The 17,858-nt window shown below is 40.2% G+C and overlaps 1 protein-coding gene across 2 annotated transcripts in view; it reads right to left on the bottom strand.

Annotated features, from left to right (window-relative positions):
• Positions 1 to 17,858, bottom strand: part of LOC117270798 (roundabout homolog 2-like) — a 121,948-nt gene that overhangs the window by 47,481 nt on the left and 56,609 nt on the right. For both annotated transcript variants that reach the window (XM_078172229.1, XM_078172228.1), the window contains 3 exons: positions 5,196 to 5,353; positions 4,910 to 5,030; positions 4,614 to 4,752 (listed from right to left, as the gene is read on the bottom strand). In XM_078172229.1, coding sequence (XP_078028355.1) covers positions 4,614 to 4,752; positions 4,910 to 5,030; positions 5,196 to 5,353 — 418 coding nt within the window. The remainder of the gene's footprint in view (positions 1 to 4,613; positions 4,753 to 4,909; positions 5,031 to 5,195; positions 5,354 to 17,858) is intronic.

Below are 17,858 nucleotides of genomic sequence, written 5' to 3'. Positions count from 1 at the left end.
TTTAAATGTGTCCCCAAGTGGAGTCGCAAAAACCATCAAGCGCTACAACGAAACTGGCACACATGAGGACCGACCCAGGAAAGGAAGACCAAGAGTCACCTCTGCTTCTGAGGATAAGTTCATCCGAGTCACCAGCCTCAGAAATGGCAAGTTAACAGCAGCTCAGATCAGAGACCAGATGAATGCCACACAGAGTTCTAGCAGCAGACCCATCTCTAGAACAACTGTTAAGAGGAGACTGCGCCAATCAGGCCTTCATGGTCAAATAGCTGCTAGGAAACCACTGCTAAGGAGAGGCAACAATCAGAAGAGATTTGTTTGGGCCAAGAAACACAAGGAATGGACATTAGACCAGTGGAAATCTGTGCTTTGGTCTGATGAGTCCAAATTTGAGATCTTTGGTTCCAACCGCCGTGTCTTTGTGAGACGCAGAAAAGGTGAACGGATGGATTCCACATGCCTGGTTCCCACTGTGAAGCATGGAGGAGGAGGTGTGATGGTGTGGGTGTGATGGTGACACTGTTGGGGATTTATTCAAAATTGAAGGCACACTGAACCAGCATGGCTACCACAGCATCCTGTCCATCCCATCCGGTTTGCGTTTAGTTGGACCATCATTTATTTTTCAACAGGACAATGACCCCAAACACACCTCCAGGCTGTGTAAGGGCTATTTGACCAAGAAGGAGAGTGATGGAGTGCTGCGGCAGATGACCTGGCCTCCACAGTCACCGGACCTGAACCCAGTCGAGATGGTTTGGGGTGAGCTGGACCGCAGAGTGAAGGCAAAGGGGCCAACAAGTGCTAAACACCTCTGGGAACTCCTTCAAGACTGTTGGAAAACCATTTCAGGTGACTACCTCTTGAAGCTCATGGAGAGAATGCCAAGAGTGTGCAAAGCAGTAATCAGAGCAAAGGGTGGCTATTTTGAAGAAACTAGAATATAAAACATGTTTTCAGTTATTTCACCTTTTTTTGTTAAGTACATAACTCCACATGTGTTCATTCATAGTTTTGATGCCTTCAGTGAGAATCTACAATGTAAATAGTCATGAAAATAAAGAAAACGCATTGAATGAGAAGGTGTGTCCAAACTTTTGGCCTGTACTGTATATACATATGAATTCACTATTAACAAATTCACATAACACATTTAAATTTGGGTAATCAATAAAACCTAACCCAACACTAGTAATTTAACACGATATAACAGTTACAGTAATAATAACAGCAGACATATTTTGAGTTGGGATCAATAACTGTCTCTCTAAGTTAGGAGAGACTCAACTCAACATCAGCCAGACGTTTCGCCATTATGTGTTTAGAAGTGGCTGAGATTGTCACTACAATGAGAATAACTGGCCCACCTTAACAGTCCACCTTAAATGAGTCTGGTCAGGTTCCAGTGTGAGGCTAACTTCACCCCTCAACTCCACAGCTAACCCCCTTCACTTTTATCTGTCTATCAGTGTTCTTGAGGAGTTGTAGCATTTATTCAGTGACAAAAAGCCTATACTGTTCACAAATTGCACCACTGTGTTTAACTTCATTCTCTCTGCTCCTGTCGCTTCAGCCTTACTTTCACTGTCACACACGCACTATGTGTCTTTGTCTCTTGGCCGCACACTTGCTACGCACACAATCTGGCACTGAAATTAGGCACTTAAATCTGTGTCATGATTCCGTTCGGTAAATACCGCTAATATAGGAACTACTTCCATATTGGCACCTGGTTTCTGTACCCAACACTTGCCTTAGATATCATGCCGACATCACGGAAACAAAAGAGGCATGACAGGCATGATAATGTAACACACCAGTGTTGGCCTCCAGTGTGACATATGACATAGGCATCAGGAGCGCTTTCTAAACAATAGCTATGGCATTAGCATGGCAATAACAATTATTTACCATCCCTGTAATACTGCAGCTCATCTTGTCCTCTGCTTGGAGGGTAAAGAGCTCCCAGACCTCATTGTTTTCCCAATTGGTGGACATTTTTGGCTGCTGTTCTTCTTTGAGTTAGCTGCTAACTGCCATCAGCTGCTCTTTAAATCTCACATGGTGGGTCTCACGCATAGCATGTTGTCAATGCCATCTTAAAAGCGAGACAACTCTGTCCCCCCATTACGCGATTGTACCTTTTATACAGAATGGTGAGCCAGCATAACAGCGGGAATGTACTGAGTATATTGGTACATTTTTTGTTTTAGAACTGAGAACACTACAACAGAATACAGCTCATTTGGGTATAAAAAAGGAAGACAAACATTCTGTGGGTCCACAAAATCAGGCTCCAATTAATTGTCTCTTTAGCTCTAGACTTTATACCCCATGGTATCCCAAGTTTAAGACTTCCTTGGTTCATGTCTGTTTTTTGAGAGAGTAGTTCATGTTCACAATTATTCACAGAACTCTCCTAGGCCATGGAAATAACATATTGGAATTCTTAATTTAGGTGAAGTTTAGAAAGTTTCCCACAATTAGACACATTAGATGAGAAGGTGGGTTCTGAGGGTGCTGCAGGTCCCCCTATTGGCATGGAGTGTAACAACACAGCCTGTTGCCTCTGAACAGGATATGATAAGATTCCTGTCAGAATATATATGTAAAAAAAAAAAGTTTAAAATGTGCAAATGTATTAATTCCTTCAATCTGATGTGACAACAACGTCACTTCAGGTCAAAGTGCAAGGGTCAGGGTAAGCTCACGGGTCAGCTAAACTTGGGGAAAGTTTTGCAGTAGCAGGAGCTAATCAATAGCACAAACAGGCTGGAAAAAAAGGAAATTGCCAGGACAGTTTTAGAGCTGCATTGGTTAATTGGTCAGCCAATTTTGGAGCATCAGACAAGCAGACATAATGATATGATGGGCTCAGGGGACGTGAGAAGCTTCAGCAAATAGACAACTGGATGTGTGACATCATTCAAAAGAAAATATTAGAACATGCAGTCCAAAGAAAAAAATTCTTTGTATTTCTTTGTACTGAAAGAAAAGAAAACATTTCTTTGGACTGTCGGCTGATGGAACCATCAATGTAGGTATGTCTGAGCAATTGTCCTGTAGCTTCTCAGCCCAGTCGCTTCAATAAATGTTTGACCTGTACATTTCTGTTGAAACTGGATATGTTGAAACTCTGTTCAGTGGTGTAGTGAAGGGTATAATTAGGTATATGACGTATACACACATCTGTTTCTGGCCATTTATATATCTTTTATCCCACAAAAAAGCCATTGGAATATATAAGAGAGCTAACCCACTTCCTCCCTAGTAACCTACCAATCTACTGAGATGTACACCTATGTCATCAACTACCAGGTCACTGCTAATTCTGATCGGCAAAAGATCATGTTTTGACTTAAAATATACACTTTTGGAGGCACAGTCACAGTCAGAAATACAGATGTCTTGCTAAAAACAAAACAAGCAAAAACAAAAAAAAAAAACAGTTTTGTTGTTTGCTGGTCTTGATCAGTGGTCTGCAGCTGGCAGCCCTCTTGCCTAGTGCGAGCACAAACTTGCATGCATACTTATGTGAGCATGTGTAGCATGTCTCTGCAAGAATACGTTCCTAGGTGCATGATAAAACATGATCATCAACATCATTTAGTTTAAACAATTTATCTTGTTTTCATGAATCACCTATAAGCAGTTTACATAAGCTACCAAGTGGATGACAAAGATTGCTGTTTACATTCTTTTGTTTTTGTATTTTCTCATGACGTGTCTGACATTGCCATGGAAATAGTCAATAAATTAAGAAAGAGTGCTTGCCTGTGTTTTGTGATTAAATTAAAGTGTTCGTCACAAAGTGGTATTTATTACATTAATTGGAATTATTGCTCATTTTAGTTGTAAAAACATTTAAAGTCCAACTAAAATCACATCAAAGTATTGTTAATTGTGGTTAAACCTATACTCAAACACAAAGTGAAGGAATTAAAAGGCTTTGATGGATGGCCAGATTGCATAATGAGACATACTGTAATTAAAAGTAGAAAGCGCTGAGCATTAACTACTAAGCCCACATGACAGGCCGATAATGACTTAAAAAATAAGTGCCCTAATGGGACTGCAAGGCAATTAACATGTACTTATGATGTGGGTACACAGGGTGGCTCAAACCACAGAGACACCTTACAATATGATGCAATTCAATACAACTGCATCAGAAACTATCAAAGAAATTACCACAGAAATTAATCAACCCTGACTGGACTTTATAAAGTTCACACAGGTACTATTGCTTGCAGGGCTACTGTATTGGATTGCTTTATATTACACATATGCTTTTGCTATGTGTCCTTATCTGGACTTTTTAGTGTCTTGTGCACGCATATAAAGTTCAGTGGTATGTGAAAGTAAGAATTACTCATTAGCAACCAACAACAGACTTTGATCTGTTGTTATTATAGTAGTTAAAACAGCAAATAATTAGATTCTCTGCAGCTAATAATTGTTTTTCTTTTCAACGCTGATGAAAGTCTTTTTTTCTTTAGATCCGTAGCTGTGCTAAATGTGTCAGCTTTTATCCTTTTTGTGTAAATATACACACACAAACACACATGCATACACAGACATATGCACGACACAAATTCAGGAGCATTCCTCACCTGCCACGGGGAATGTCCACGTCCTCTTTTTTCCAGCGCAGTGTGGGAGGTGGGTCACCATGAACCTGACACCTGAACTCTACAGTCTCGTCAACTAGGACCACCTGGTTCACAGGCCGTTGCACAAACACTGGTCTTTCTGGATGTGGGCAATACACATAGCACAGATGCTAAATATACTTTCAACAGAGTGGTAAATAGTGTATGTGCGAGTGCACACTAAGTACCTAAGGAAAAAAAAGTCATGCTTTTATTGCCCTTTGAGCCAAGCAAAGAGAATATATCAGACTTCTTACCAAACACTGAGAGCTGAGCTTTTTCACTCTCTCTTTCACCAACCATATTGGCCGCCACGCACACATATATCCCCACATCACTCTTCTTGGTATTTGAGATTGTCAGCTTTCCTCCACGAACCTGCCAACAAAAAGAAGCATGCAGTTACTATGAACGATTTGAATTCAAAGTGCTTTCCATTGTTAAAGCTCCAGGTAAATGTAAACAGGTGAATCTCTGAGTATGTGATTCAGAGTATATGGGTCATGTAAAAGGCAGCAGAGTGCTCCCTGGGGAGTAACCCACCGTGATCCTGTCATCTTTGAGGTCAAGACGAGCTTTATCTTTCCTCCAGAAGGTGGAAGGTTCAGGATGCCCGCGTGGAGGCTGACACTCGAGACTTGCAGTCTCTCCGACCGCCACCACCACATCCTGTGGGTTCTGCCTGAAGTCGTCACGTAACACTATGAGAAAAAATAAAGAAAGCAGGGGGCTGTTACTCTAACTGTATCAGTGGCTCATTCAGTCAATTAGTTTGAAGTTTCATTAAATTCCATCATGTGAACCAAGAAGTCGCTCTGAGACTGAGCTGTCTTGGGCCTTCTGACCTCTCCTACCTTTTTCTAACTTGAGAGTCCAAAGATAATTATATCAAGTCGACTGCCTCACAGGACACTCAGCAATCTCTCTGTCTTTAATAATACAGCTATCCCCCCGAGGGTCTAAGCATGGGCTCTTCTTTGATCTCGGCAGCTAAATGTAAGCGCGTGTAAAGCCAGGTAGGATTAACAGTACAATATACACAGGTAAGACACTAAGCAGGAGAGCCAGAAACATAAAGTAAAACTTAAGAGGCAACATAAGAAGGAAGGGCCAAGAACAATAAGTCAAAGATCATGCAATAAAAATTCAAACAACACGAAACTCCTACAGCCCTATGACACCTTCCTAACACAAATCTCATCACATCTCTTAAAGGGAAAGTGTTAGATAGAGGAAATAAGCCACTGAGACTGTTCTGAAGTCCATAACACACATTAAAACACAATTTCTTATTATGTTTTGCTTTTATAAAGCCACACAGTTGTGGCTGCAAAGCACACACTGGAGCAATTTTATCTGAAGGTTGTGCTAAAGGAAACTTTATGGAGTCCATAATTGAACAGGTTAACCCTCTGGAGAGTATGAATGAGCTCAATCCATTAAAGTTTAAGTAGTTTCTTGTGCGCAAGGAAAATATTAGTCGTAAAGTAAACAACCACTGCCCTGATAATTGCGCTAGAAGGAAAGCCAGCGGCTCCCCAAATCATTAAAATTCATCCTCTGGGAACCTTGAGCCAGAATTTTGCAACATAATAAATGCAATAATCAATATAATCTACTCTATGCTATCAAAGTCTGCACTGTGGGCTCTAAAAGATCCAATTTTCAAGTTATTATTTTGACTATTAAAATACACTAGTTTAGCTGAGAAGGATATATTTTTTCTGAAACCTTGGATGAAAACATCATTTTAAAGATGTGCCCGTACTTTGTAGCAGGCACAGGGTCAGACCTTGGTAACTTGAAAAGAAGCTGCGTCAGCGCATGTAAAAATTGGAGGGAAAAGCACCAGTGGCCAGGGGTACTGACTGAATCACTTCTTTATAAAGCTTTATTACATGACGAGGGAACAGGTGCAAGGTCTCATTTAGGACCAGGGTTAAAATGGTTTTAAAATATCTCATTAGCAGCAGCAAATGTTACTGAGATGCTCCCAGTAGAGGGTTACACTGTTTCCTTTGAAAAATAATCTTAATGTCCACAGTACTTTTCTGTAGAAGGATCGACACTTTAGCTAGAAGAGGTGCAACAACTTTATACACTGAAATAAGAGAGCCTGGAAGTATCACAGCTACTTGGAAAACAGTTGAACGTGCACACCCGTAGTTGGTTATAATTCCATTTATGAAGTTATTTCTGCATTCTTTCTCTGCTGGACAAGCATTTAATTTATCTATGGCAGGGATGTCTGTACTTGAGTTTGTGTGTTCAAAGGATCGACATCAAAAATTGTCAAGCAGTGCCTGTATGAGCCATACTGATGCAGGTGTGAGCTACGCTGCTGCTAAGTTAAAAGGTTACAGCTTCAAAACTTCCTAATTCTGTCACAACTGTTGTCTTAAATATCAATATGAAAGCTACTGCTTTAAGTAGCTACAGGAATGACTGCACTGTGAGCCATCACTGGAATTATGGTTAAAAATAGAGATCATGTTTTGGATCCTGCAATGAGTTGTGCCCGCTTTGCATTAATACCTTATGACATGTTGTTTTTGTGAAAAGCCTTACTGTAGGCCAATTTTGAATAATAAAGTGCCTTGTGTGACATCAGTTAAAATACATTGTGAAAATAAAAGGAAACGGGTGTAAGGAATTAAAATATTTTTGTCAGCCTGTGAATAAATATTGGCTGCTACGTGTCATCTCTGATGTCAGATATAATGAATGTGATTATAATTCACATTTGCTGGATGCAGAAGATATCAGTTACGTGAATATTTTTTTCTTTCTAATTATTCCATTTATATACACCAGCTAGTAAAATGGTAGTTAGTGTTGTAAAATTTCCAAAAGAAAGTCTAATGTAAATCAAATGCATGGTGCATCACTAAAACTAAAGGATAGTTAGTAAAACTCAGAGCAGCACAAACAGAAAACACTGGCACAGTGTTTGGTTTGCTTTTCATCCTCATTACAGCCATAAGCTGTTCTGCTGATATACTGTAGCGTGAATTCCAAGTCCCAGAGGACACCTCTAGTGAAAAAGAAAATCAGGAAGGAGCCAAAGGCCCTTCGGCCCAGCTGTCAATCACATCCAGTATGTGCCGGAGTAAATGAGTCTCAGTTGCAGACACTACTTTGGCACCGACATATGCCTGGCTTGGCTGTCGCATGGTACGGTACACTTAGTGACCCATTCTATGCAAAAAGAACACTCATCCAGTCACACGACTACCTACCCGTTCCTGTGTTGTCACATTAAAGATGTGTCTGTAACAGCAAAGCTTGTCTCCAGAGACTATGAAACCCAGACACACACAGGAAAAACTGCCTGATCCAAGACAAGTGAAAACCCAATTATACAAATGTAAGGCAGGGAGTGGGTATTGTGTCATATTACATGCTGCTGATAGTTTAACTGAACAACAGAGTTTATGTGCAGTTACTGTGACACAAATCTAAAAACCCCTTGCTAACAAAAGAGACAAATAATATGTGTTCAAGGTCTCTGCCATTGGCCCCATACGGAGTGTCTTTTACATCTCGGTAGAAGAGTCACACTGCAGCTATTTGGCTATTTACACCTATCCCTACGACATGTTATTATGAATCCCACTACATGCTTAAATTGACTAGTACTTGTCACATTGACATGCTAAGGTGGGAGCTGGTTATGGTTAGGGGTAGAACTGGCCAATCTCCGATATTCTCTGAGATTAAAGTGGAAAATTAAAAAGAAGAACTCACAAATGTACTGCCAGGAAGTAAGGTGATGTGATATAAAGAGCAACAAAGTCCATGATGGGAGTAAGATGTGGTAGATGAATGGGTCAAGCGCAGGACTTTCACACAGTGTCTGTACCCATCAATAGTGTAATATAATATGACATAGGTGTGGACGCTTCCAGCCACCTCTCTGTCACCTCCACATGATTTGTGCTAAATTTAGGCTCTTATGTCTATTTTGCAATCCTTGACAATGCTCTTTGTGTTTGGTGTTGGATGGTGGTGGTGTGTGGCTGCAAGTTGAGATGAGGAAATCAACTCACAAGTCTGTTAACTCTCCTCCTGCCGACTTCTAGCTAGCTAGCTGCTAGCTAGCCAGACTGTGGTTTTCAAACGTAAACATCAGTAAACACAGAGGAAAAGATAGTGAAGGTGGCCATTGTAAAAAGGCGCTGGAAATAGACAGGACATATGGTGTGCAGTATCCTTTGATTCACTGAAACTTAAATCATGGACAGCACCGTTTGACCAGGTAGCTCTTTTTCTGTATGCGAATCCAATGACCCCAATGTAAGAGCCACAAGATTCTGATTACAGGTTTCACTTCCTCTGTGGTTATCTCTCCAACTGTAGTTGACAGCTATAGAATTCTGGTCTTAACCATATCTAACAAACAAAATCTTTTCAGATGGAGATCCCTGAATCTTATCAAATGGGGGCCTGGGATCTAATGTGTATCAATTTAGAGATCCTTGACACGAAAATGGTTTAGAACCACTGGGTTATTCCACCCCGGGTGCAAAAAGCATCTGTCTTGCAATTATATCTAACTCTTCATTTCTCCTCCTGTATGTTTTACTTATTGTCTCAATTTCAGGGAAATTTCCAATTTGCAGATCATCCAAAATGACAAAAAAAAGGGATTTCATCTGTTTTGTGATTGATGGTATACATAATAAATTATGTCTAAATAAATTGGAAGCGACTAACTAATTATATACAATCTATTGGTAAGACGCCACTGCAGATTTTAAAATGTATGGGGGTGGGGTCTTTGTTCAAATACACAAATACTGTCAGATCTGTGATTGTGATTCATTCAGTCCCGACAGTGTGCGTTATCCCACTGCATTGACAGCTACCCCACACCCCCAATACTGCTGTGGGTGTCTCCTGTCCTCACTGAGGCACCTCTGCAGGTTTTCTGTAGGTGGTATTCATCAAGGCATGTGAGATATAGGGTGGGGGTGGTGTTGTTCTAATCTATTGGTCTCAAACGTGGAGCCCCTGTGGAGGCAGCACCCATGTGTAGTTTGTTGTCGGATGGTAATTATTTCAGATGGCGGGGCTGCCACCACTGCCTAATGTTGTCTGATTGAGTACTGCTCAATTATTCAAACAAGCCATTCAGGGGGCTCACTCGTTCACCAGTTTCATTTATCAAATCAGAAGGAGAATGATTTGTAAATGGGCTTCATTTCATGGCACAATGGGTGGTAAAATAATGTGACAAGGTGGAAGGAACTGAATACAAATAACTATACAGGGACTCATTATATGATTATGGGGGGGGGGGGGGGGGGGGGTTGTGTGTTGATGCACATTTTTAGATATTCCATCTCAGCATCCTGATTTCTTGAGACCCTCTTCAGCTACAGCAGCACTCTATAACTGAATTTCATTTCACCATTTCACCAGCAGATCTGTGAAGACCCCACTTGAGATTTTGATGCATGTTGCTCAGCTTGCAAGTTCCTCAGATGATTCAAATGTAGAGTACCAACTCCATTTGGTAACAAATACATGGATTTAGAGCAGCCTGTTTATTCCTATACAGCGGGTGATGTTTCAAAGTGTTGCGGTACATTTATCAGACAACGCATTTATTATCTTGTCTGGTACACTTAATGTCTCGTGTATCCATTAAGCTTGCATCCATTGCAGTGTCTCTCTTTGAGCATGCAAGACAAAGCTGCTGAGTGGTATGACATCACACGGCTATAACAACAAAAGTAAAGAACAATGCTTTGTTTGTATTTTTGTTACCTTTTCATGTCTGATGGATGGTAGTGTCAGTTTGACTGTCAGTTGGTCTGTGGTTCCACCTCTTTGGCCCAGAGTGTAATGAAATGCCACAAAATTTGGACATTGATGGTCATGATGGGACCTCTACCCCTTCCTCAGTCCCTGTCACCCACAAAATCTTTGTTTTAAGCCAAGCTAGTAGCAAGGCCTTAGGGCTGTCAATGTCAGTCTGTCCACCACTTTCGTCTGACCATTCAGCTCTTCCCCTCAGAGGAGAAATCCTACTGACGTTGGTGATCCTTGACTTTTCCCCTATTGCTACCACAAGGTTGCTTTTTTTTAATTTTGTTTCAGTGACATGTCTTGGGTGTTTTTTGTATGGCATTTGGCACAAACCTGCAGTTCCTCCTGGATGAATTGCAATTGTTTGTTGCATACTAACATGCTAAACTAAGATGCCTTGCCTAAAAGTACCACTGTATGTGCAGCCTTGCAGAGCTGCTTGCATGGCTGCAGACTCCTAGACCCCATTAACACCTTGCATTAAAATGCATTTTGGGTTATTGGATTGCAATCAGACAGTGTTTGACCACATGAAAGCACAGGTGAACACGCAACCAAAATGCGAGCTGAGGATGGATTGTGATCTGATTGGCCCAGGGGACCCATTCTGGAGGACCCACTGTGACCTTTTTCAACCAGCATACAACTACATGGTTGGAAATACCAAACTGCACTTGACTGTTCCAAACCAGCCAGGTAGCAGCGGCTCTCCCTCACCTGATGCTAAAGCTGCAGAGTGCACGCTGGTCTCACTTATCTGATGCCAATGCAGCTGGAGTGTCTCCCTCATCTGTATTGCATTTTTCCTGTCAATCACTGTCTTAACAGTCAGGTAAGCCTGTTTCATTCTTGTCAAACTCACTACTGCCCTCTGATTATTTCTGACTGACTCCACTGTATATAACAAAGAAAACTATTGACCAGCAAGGATTTTTTCTCAACATTTGTATTAAATATTTTCTAGTCAGGCGCCCACTAGCTCACCTAGTAGAGCAGGTGCCCCAAGTACAAAGGCCATGTCGTTGCCGCATTGGCTGCAGGTTAGAACCTAACTCCAGCCCTTATTGGGGCTGCAGTAGCTCAGTCCATAGGGACTTGGCTTGAGAACTGGAGAGTCTCTAGCTCAATTACCCGTATGGACCAAGTATGGAGTGTGCACTGGTAGCTGGAGAGGTGCCAGCTTGCCTCCTGGGCACTGCAGAGGTGCCCCTAAGCAAGGCACTGAACCCCAAACTGCCCTCTTGCTGTAACATTTCTACATTTAATGCATGTATGGGCCCTGTATGTGTATGACAGCATAATGAAAAAAAAAATTAAATTTCCCTTCTTATATAAATTAATTAATAAAGTATATCTTCTGCTACGTCCTCTATTTTCATACCAATATTGTCTCTGAAAATGCAGACAATATCACCTTTATTTATTCAGGGAGAGCCAGTTGAGAGCAAGCTCTCATTTCCAATGGCGCCCTGATTACAGTAAAATAAAATACCATTCAATACACATTACAATACGTATCAATAACAATAATATACACACCACAGAAGCATATAATGAAGTCAACAAGTACATGTACATTCAGAAAGCATGAGGTCAATAAGAATGCGTTTAAAATGATTAAAAGGAATCAATGTATCCAACTGAAGCTGAGACAGATTATTCCATTTAAGAGGAGCGAAATAACCAAAAGCAATTTTTCCTACCTCCGTTCTAACAGTTGGGATATTAAGAGCCAGTGAGTTTTGTGCACGAGTGGGGTCGAAAACTCAGTAAGCTCGATAAATAGAGAGGAAGTTTTTTAAGCAATGCCTTATAGATAAACAATATACAGTGTTGCTCCCTTCTCAGAGCCAGGGAAGTCCAGCCTACATTCTGATAGAGTTGGCAGTGATGGGTCATGAACCCATCGCCAGTAATAAATCTAATAGCAGAATGATAAATTGTGTCAAGTGGTTTAAGAATAGAGGGAGAAGCATGCATATAAATAATATCATCATAATCTAAAACCGATAAAAAGGTAGCAAGTACTAATTGCTTTCTACAGTGCTGAGGTAGACAGGATTTATTTCTATAAAAGAATGCCAATAAAGGCTTCAGCTTCTTTATAAGTTCTGCAACATGTAAATTAAAAGACAATTTGTCATCGATCCAGATACCCAAGTACTTATAACAGGAAACCCTTTCCAAGGGAGTCCCATCAGCAGTAGCAAGGCTGATCTTATTTAGCAGTGCGTTTTTTTGTGAAAATCATGTAATTTGATTTTCCTGGATTTAAAACCAAGTTAAGATCAGTCAGAGTTCTTTGGATACAACAGAAGTCATCTTGTAAATTACTCAGAGTTATTTCAACAGAGGGAGCAAAAGAATATATGATTGAATCATCAGCATAAAGATGAATTGAGCTATTTTTGATACCACAATTAAAATCATTGATATAAATAGAAAATAACAGAGGTCCTAAAACAGAACCCTGCGGAACCCCTTATATTAAAAAAAAAAAAAAAAAATATATATATATATATATATATATATATATATATATATATATATGTATGTATATACATATATATTCAAAAATTCCGATATGAAACCATCACTAATCACAGCTTGAGATCTACCAGATAAATAATTCTCAACCCATTTACATGACTTGTAATCAAGCCCAATATTATGCAGACACTCAAGAAGGATAGTGTGGTCAACCGAGTCAAAGGCCTTAGAAAGGTCAATAAAAAGGGCAACACAATCAAGTTTACTGTCTAGTGCTTGAGCGATATCGTTCATAACCTTAGCAATTGCTGACACAGTGCTATGCCCAGGTCTAAAACCAGACTGATAGATGTTTAAAACTTCATGTTCAGATAAAAAAGATCTAATTTGGTTGCTTATCAGACGTTCTAATAGTTTCGCCAAGCAGGGTAGTTTTGAAATTGGGCGGTAATTATTCAGTTCATTTGAGGGGCCACCTTTGTGCAGAGGAGTTACAAATGCTGTTTTCCATATATTAGGAATACAATCAGTTAAGAGTCAGATTAAAAATGTGCAACAAGATGTCAACAATAAAAGGTGCAGCTAGTGTCAGAAGTTGAGGGTTCAAATTATCAGCCCATGTAGACTGCCTAGGATCAAGACTATAAAGAGCACTGAGCACTTCAAATCTAGTAGAGGGCCTAAAGGAAAACCTATGGAGACTAGTATTTACAAGAGTAGGGTTTGTGTTACTGACCAGGTTAGAGGTATTAAAGATATGACCCATGATGCGTACCCTATGTAATTCTAACCTTTTGAAAATAACTAAAACATTTTTTTACTCTTATAATATTTGTGGACAGGCCAGGGTGGAGCTCGTTTGGACTGCGGTTGTTTGTTTGAGCTGGACAGAGCAATCTGATTGGATGTCAATATGAACACTGGAGCAGGGCTGCCATGATTAGTTGACTAAACGATGACTAATCGACTATTAAAATAATTGGTGACTATTTTAGTAGTCGACTAATCGGTTTGAGTCATTTTTCATAGAAAAGTACTATAAAAGTACCCCAAAATACTCTTACTGCAGCTTCTTACGTTCAGATATTGGCAGCTTTACACACTCTCCCGTGACAGTGAACTAAAACCCTTTGGCGTGAGTATGAAACAAGACATTAGATGACGTAATTTTGGGGTTTGGGCGAGACAGACCGACATTTTTCAATATTTTAACACATTTTTCAATGAAATGATTAGTCGACTAATCGAAGAAATAATCGACAGATTAGTTGACAATGAAAATAATCGTTAGTAGCAGCCCTACACTGGAGAGACATCTTAATTACAGGTGTAATCATAATCAAGTTAAATCATACCTAGACACAATATTAATACAAGATGCATTTTCATGCAAGGTGTAAAGGGGGTCCTACTCATGTTTTAATTATTGCAAGCAGCTCAAGTGTGACAGTTTGTGAATTCACTGACATCAAGGCAAAGCTTAACAACATCCAGGTTACTTACTATCCCTATTAGAATTTCCTCCTACTCCTTGTCTCGTGTATACATGTGTAACAACCTCACAGGAAAGAAGGGGGGCATTAAAATCTTTTGGGATTGTGTAAATGTGGGCCAATTTCACCTACAAGAGGTGTCACCAAAATACAAAATCAGGCAAGCAGTCGTTTTCCCCAGTGTACCCATGTATGTTCATGCATCTGTGAAAGAAGCAGGAGATGGTGAGATGCAAACTCTGATGCGATTAAGGAGTTGCATTTTTTAAATCATTTTTGACCTATTAATTTAGCACTAATTGAGTCAGTTCATTGCATAAATGAATTGAAAAAGACATTCATTCACATCATAATACAAAATGGTAAATAAACAAGGTGTGAGAGACAGATGGTGATGGGTGACAACATTACAACCCAATTAACTCATGCAGCATTTTGTTTATTTTGCAGTGATATGCTTGTTTGCTTGTGCATACTTGTGTGTGTTTTTGTGTGTGTGTGTGTGTGCCAGTGCAAGCAGGCTGGTGTTCCGGCAGGGGAATATATAACCCCACCCAAAAGAAAACTGTTGTGATGGTGCTGTAAAGCAACACTACAGAGGCAAAAAGAAACAGAATTGTATATGAGGAAAGATGAAGACACTCGCACCTTGCGAGCTGTTATGTGTAACAGATGGCTATATTTCCATTTGGGAATGGCAGATGCAGTGAGGAAGGGATGTGCTGCATGTGGACAAAGCTCATCACATTGCAGGTTCAAACAGGAATCAGGTGGGGTTTTTTTGTAAATATATCTATATATTCATCTGATATATGCAATGTGTCTGAGCCTTGTGATGCTAAACTAACCATAACACTGTTGTAAAGCTTGATGCGGTCAGTGATCCAGAATCCGAAAATGCATTACAACAGCTAAGTGATTTCTTATGACAGTGGTCTGCAAAATTGTGCTTTAGAGTTTGCTGAGGATTCTTTTTGAACACAATAGCCTGTAGGGGTGTGTCACTTTCTCAACGGCAGTCAAGGATGTCCCATATCTGTCACATGCATAAAACGCACACTGACGCGTCTGCAAATACACACACATGCATAAACACAAAAAAACAGCTGCCCTGGTCTTAGATCACAACTTTGCTGATGACCACAACATATCATTGCTACTCAAGAGACGAGACACAGAAAGCAAGACAGATATGCCGACACACAATCTGAGGGAGGGAAAATCTAGAGTGGAGAGGGCTATTTACATTGGGGAGTTTTTTTGAATAAATAAACAACTTAACATGTCTGTGCCCTAAAAAAGTCATCAGCAATCAGTCAGGACTGTGATCAGCGGGGAGATGGGGAGCGTTTACATAGTGTCCCCCGAGGCTACAAGCCCAGCACAGACATACATTACCTATTATAATCCTGCCTCCCCAACAGCAAGGCATGACATGAGTGAATCAAGGCCCATTTTCACAGAAAGAATATGGTACTCGGCATGTAGAAAGCATTTCAGTTGTTGGTCTGTATTTTCAGCATGATGTCCATTCCTACACTGATTAAAGTCTCATTTTAATAACTTATTGGTTGTCGTGCAATAACCAACTCCAATTATTAGCCACTACTCGAGTGTGCGTATGGGTAAAAATGTTATTTTATTCAAACATATTTATAAAGGATTGGTACCGCTTAAGGAACAAATATGAGTTCATTTCCATTTTTAAAAACCCGACATGAAATCTAATCTCCAAGATAGCGTGAGTTCAGGAGTTCCATGGTAAACAAAGCCAGCAGTCTCCAAAATTATAAGCAAGCAACTAGAAAACCTAGCACCGCTTCACTTTGCTTTTTTGGCATCATTAGTGTCGGGTCCAATTAGTGTCAATATGAAGGTTGGAAATAGATGCACAGTGAAAAGTCGGCACGCCTCTGGCAGCACAAAATTTAGCAGAGTTTTAGATGCAATTTAGTTTCCATAAACTGGGGATGACTGTAGCTAACGGAGGCAGAATTTAATGGTTTGTGTTTTTTCCAGCTGTTTCCTTTTGGGCTTAAACATGTTCTTTTTTTATTTTCCACCCAAATTTGTACCACACACAACCATAAGGCCCATGTAATGCATATTTTAACTCAAAACCTCTATTTCCATGAGCAATTTAAATGTGAATTTACACTTTGGGGTAGACTAAAACATATTTGTTATTCATTCTTTGGCCTTTGAGTTAGGAGCCAGTCAACCACCATGAAGGGTTAACAATAAACGCCCTACCATTGTCATGTTTAATTAACCTCCATTCTCCTGTCATGTAATGTAAATTGAAATTGTGGACGGTATAGGAGGAGGGTTTACCCTTCCCCCTGTTTCCACCACATTCCCATCCCCTCATCTCTCACTTGCCATGCCTCTAGTTACAGTAACAGCATTCCCTCAGACCACATTTCCACATCTATAATTAATTACTCCTGTCTCCATGCATTTCTTCACTAGAACACATTCCTCTATCTCTCAGACTAACCTTTGTTAATCTGCCTGCACCCCAGACCAACTCATCTACCTACAACTGTAAATCCAAATGCACATTTGTGTGCACAACATTATGCAAACATTTGTGCGTGACCTGAGTTCATGATTTTGCATTTAAAGATGTTGAATTCCTCATTAATTGTAATGTTACTGATCTCTTGAGTATTCAAAGAAACCTTTCCCAAATCTCATTGAGCTGGGAGGTGCATATGACCTGTTCATACCCCTAGACACTGCTCTGGCTCCTATTGGATGAATATGAGGAGTATGGAGAGAAAAAAAAAAGGGAAAGCGAAACATAGAAAAAAGACAATCACATTATTTCTTCTCAAAGACCATGGATATCATAGACCCTTACAGCAATATTGCGGAGATGTACAACATGAGCTGGAAAATGAGTCAGGGATCAGAATCTAGCCTTTTATCCGCCTTGTTTCACTAAAGCTGCGGTCACCCAGAGAGAGGGAGCTTTCTTACAAGCACTCGTCGTCTCTAACTGAAATTATGCACGCTGCTGTGTTTCACAGTCATCCTCGTCATCATCACAATGGAATGAACTGGATAAAAAAAGCTAAATGCGTTCTCTTGCAGACCTTTAAAGGTTATAAAGGCTTCATCTGTTTTTCTACACCTTTGCTATAATTCCCTATACACTATGTCATATTTCCCTTTTGCCTTGACTTTTGTAGGATCTCGTGGAAGAAATTGATGTTGGAGGAAGCAAAAAATCGCCAGCAATGATCTGTGCATCTGCACCATCCTGCATAATCAAACACATCTCCTGATGGCCACCAGAGATGCTGCTACTAAGCTGTGTTTACCACAACATTCTGGTTATATCCTTCTATGCATGTGGGTACATACAGATGGGCCACAATATGTGCATGTTTGAATAGTATAT

This window comes from Epinephelus lanceolatus, chromosome 11 (genome assembly GCF_041903045.1).
Source record: "Epinephelus lanceolatus isolate andai-2023 chromosome 11, ASM4190304v1, whole genome shotgun sequence".
In the NCBI taxonomy this organism is placed as follows: domain Eukaryota; kingdom Metazoa; phylum Chordata; class Actinopteri; order Perciformes; family Serranidae; genus Epinephelus; species Epinephelus lanceolatus.
Note: the sequence above shows the minus strand (reverse complement) of the source record. Positions and strands in the feature narration are given on the sequence as shown.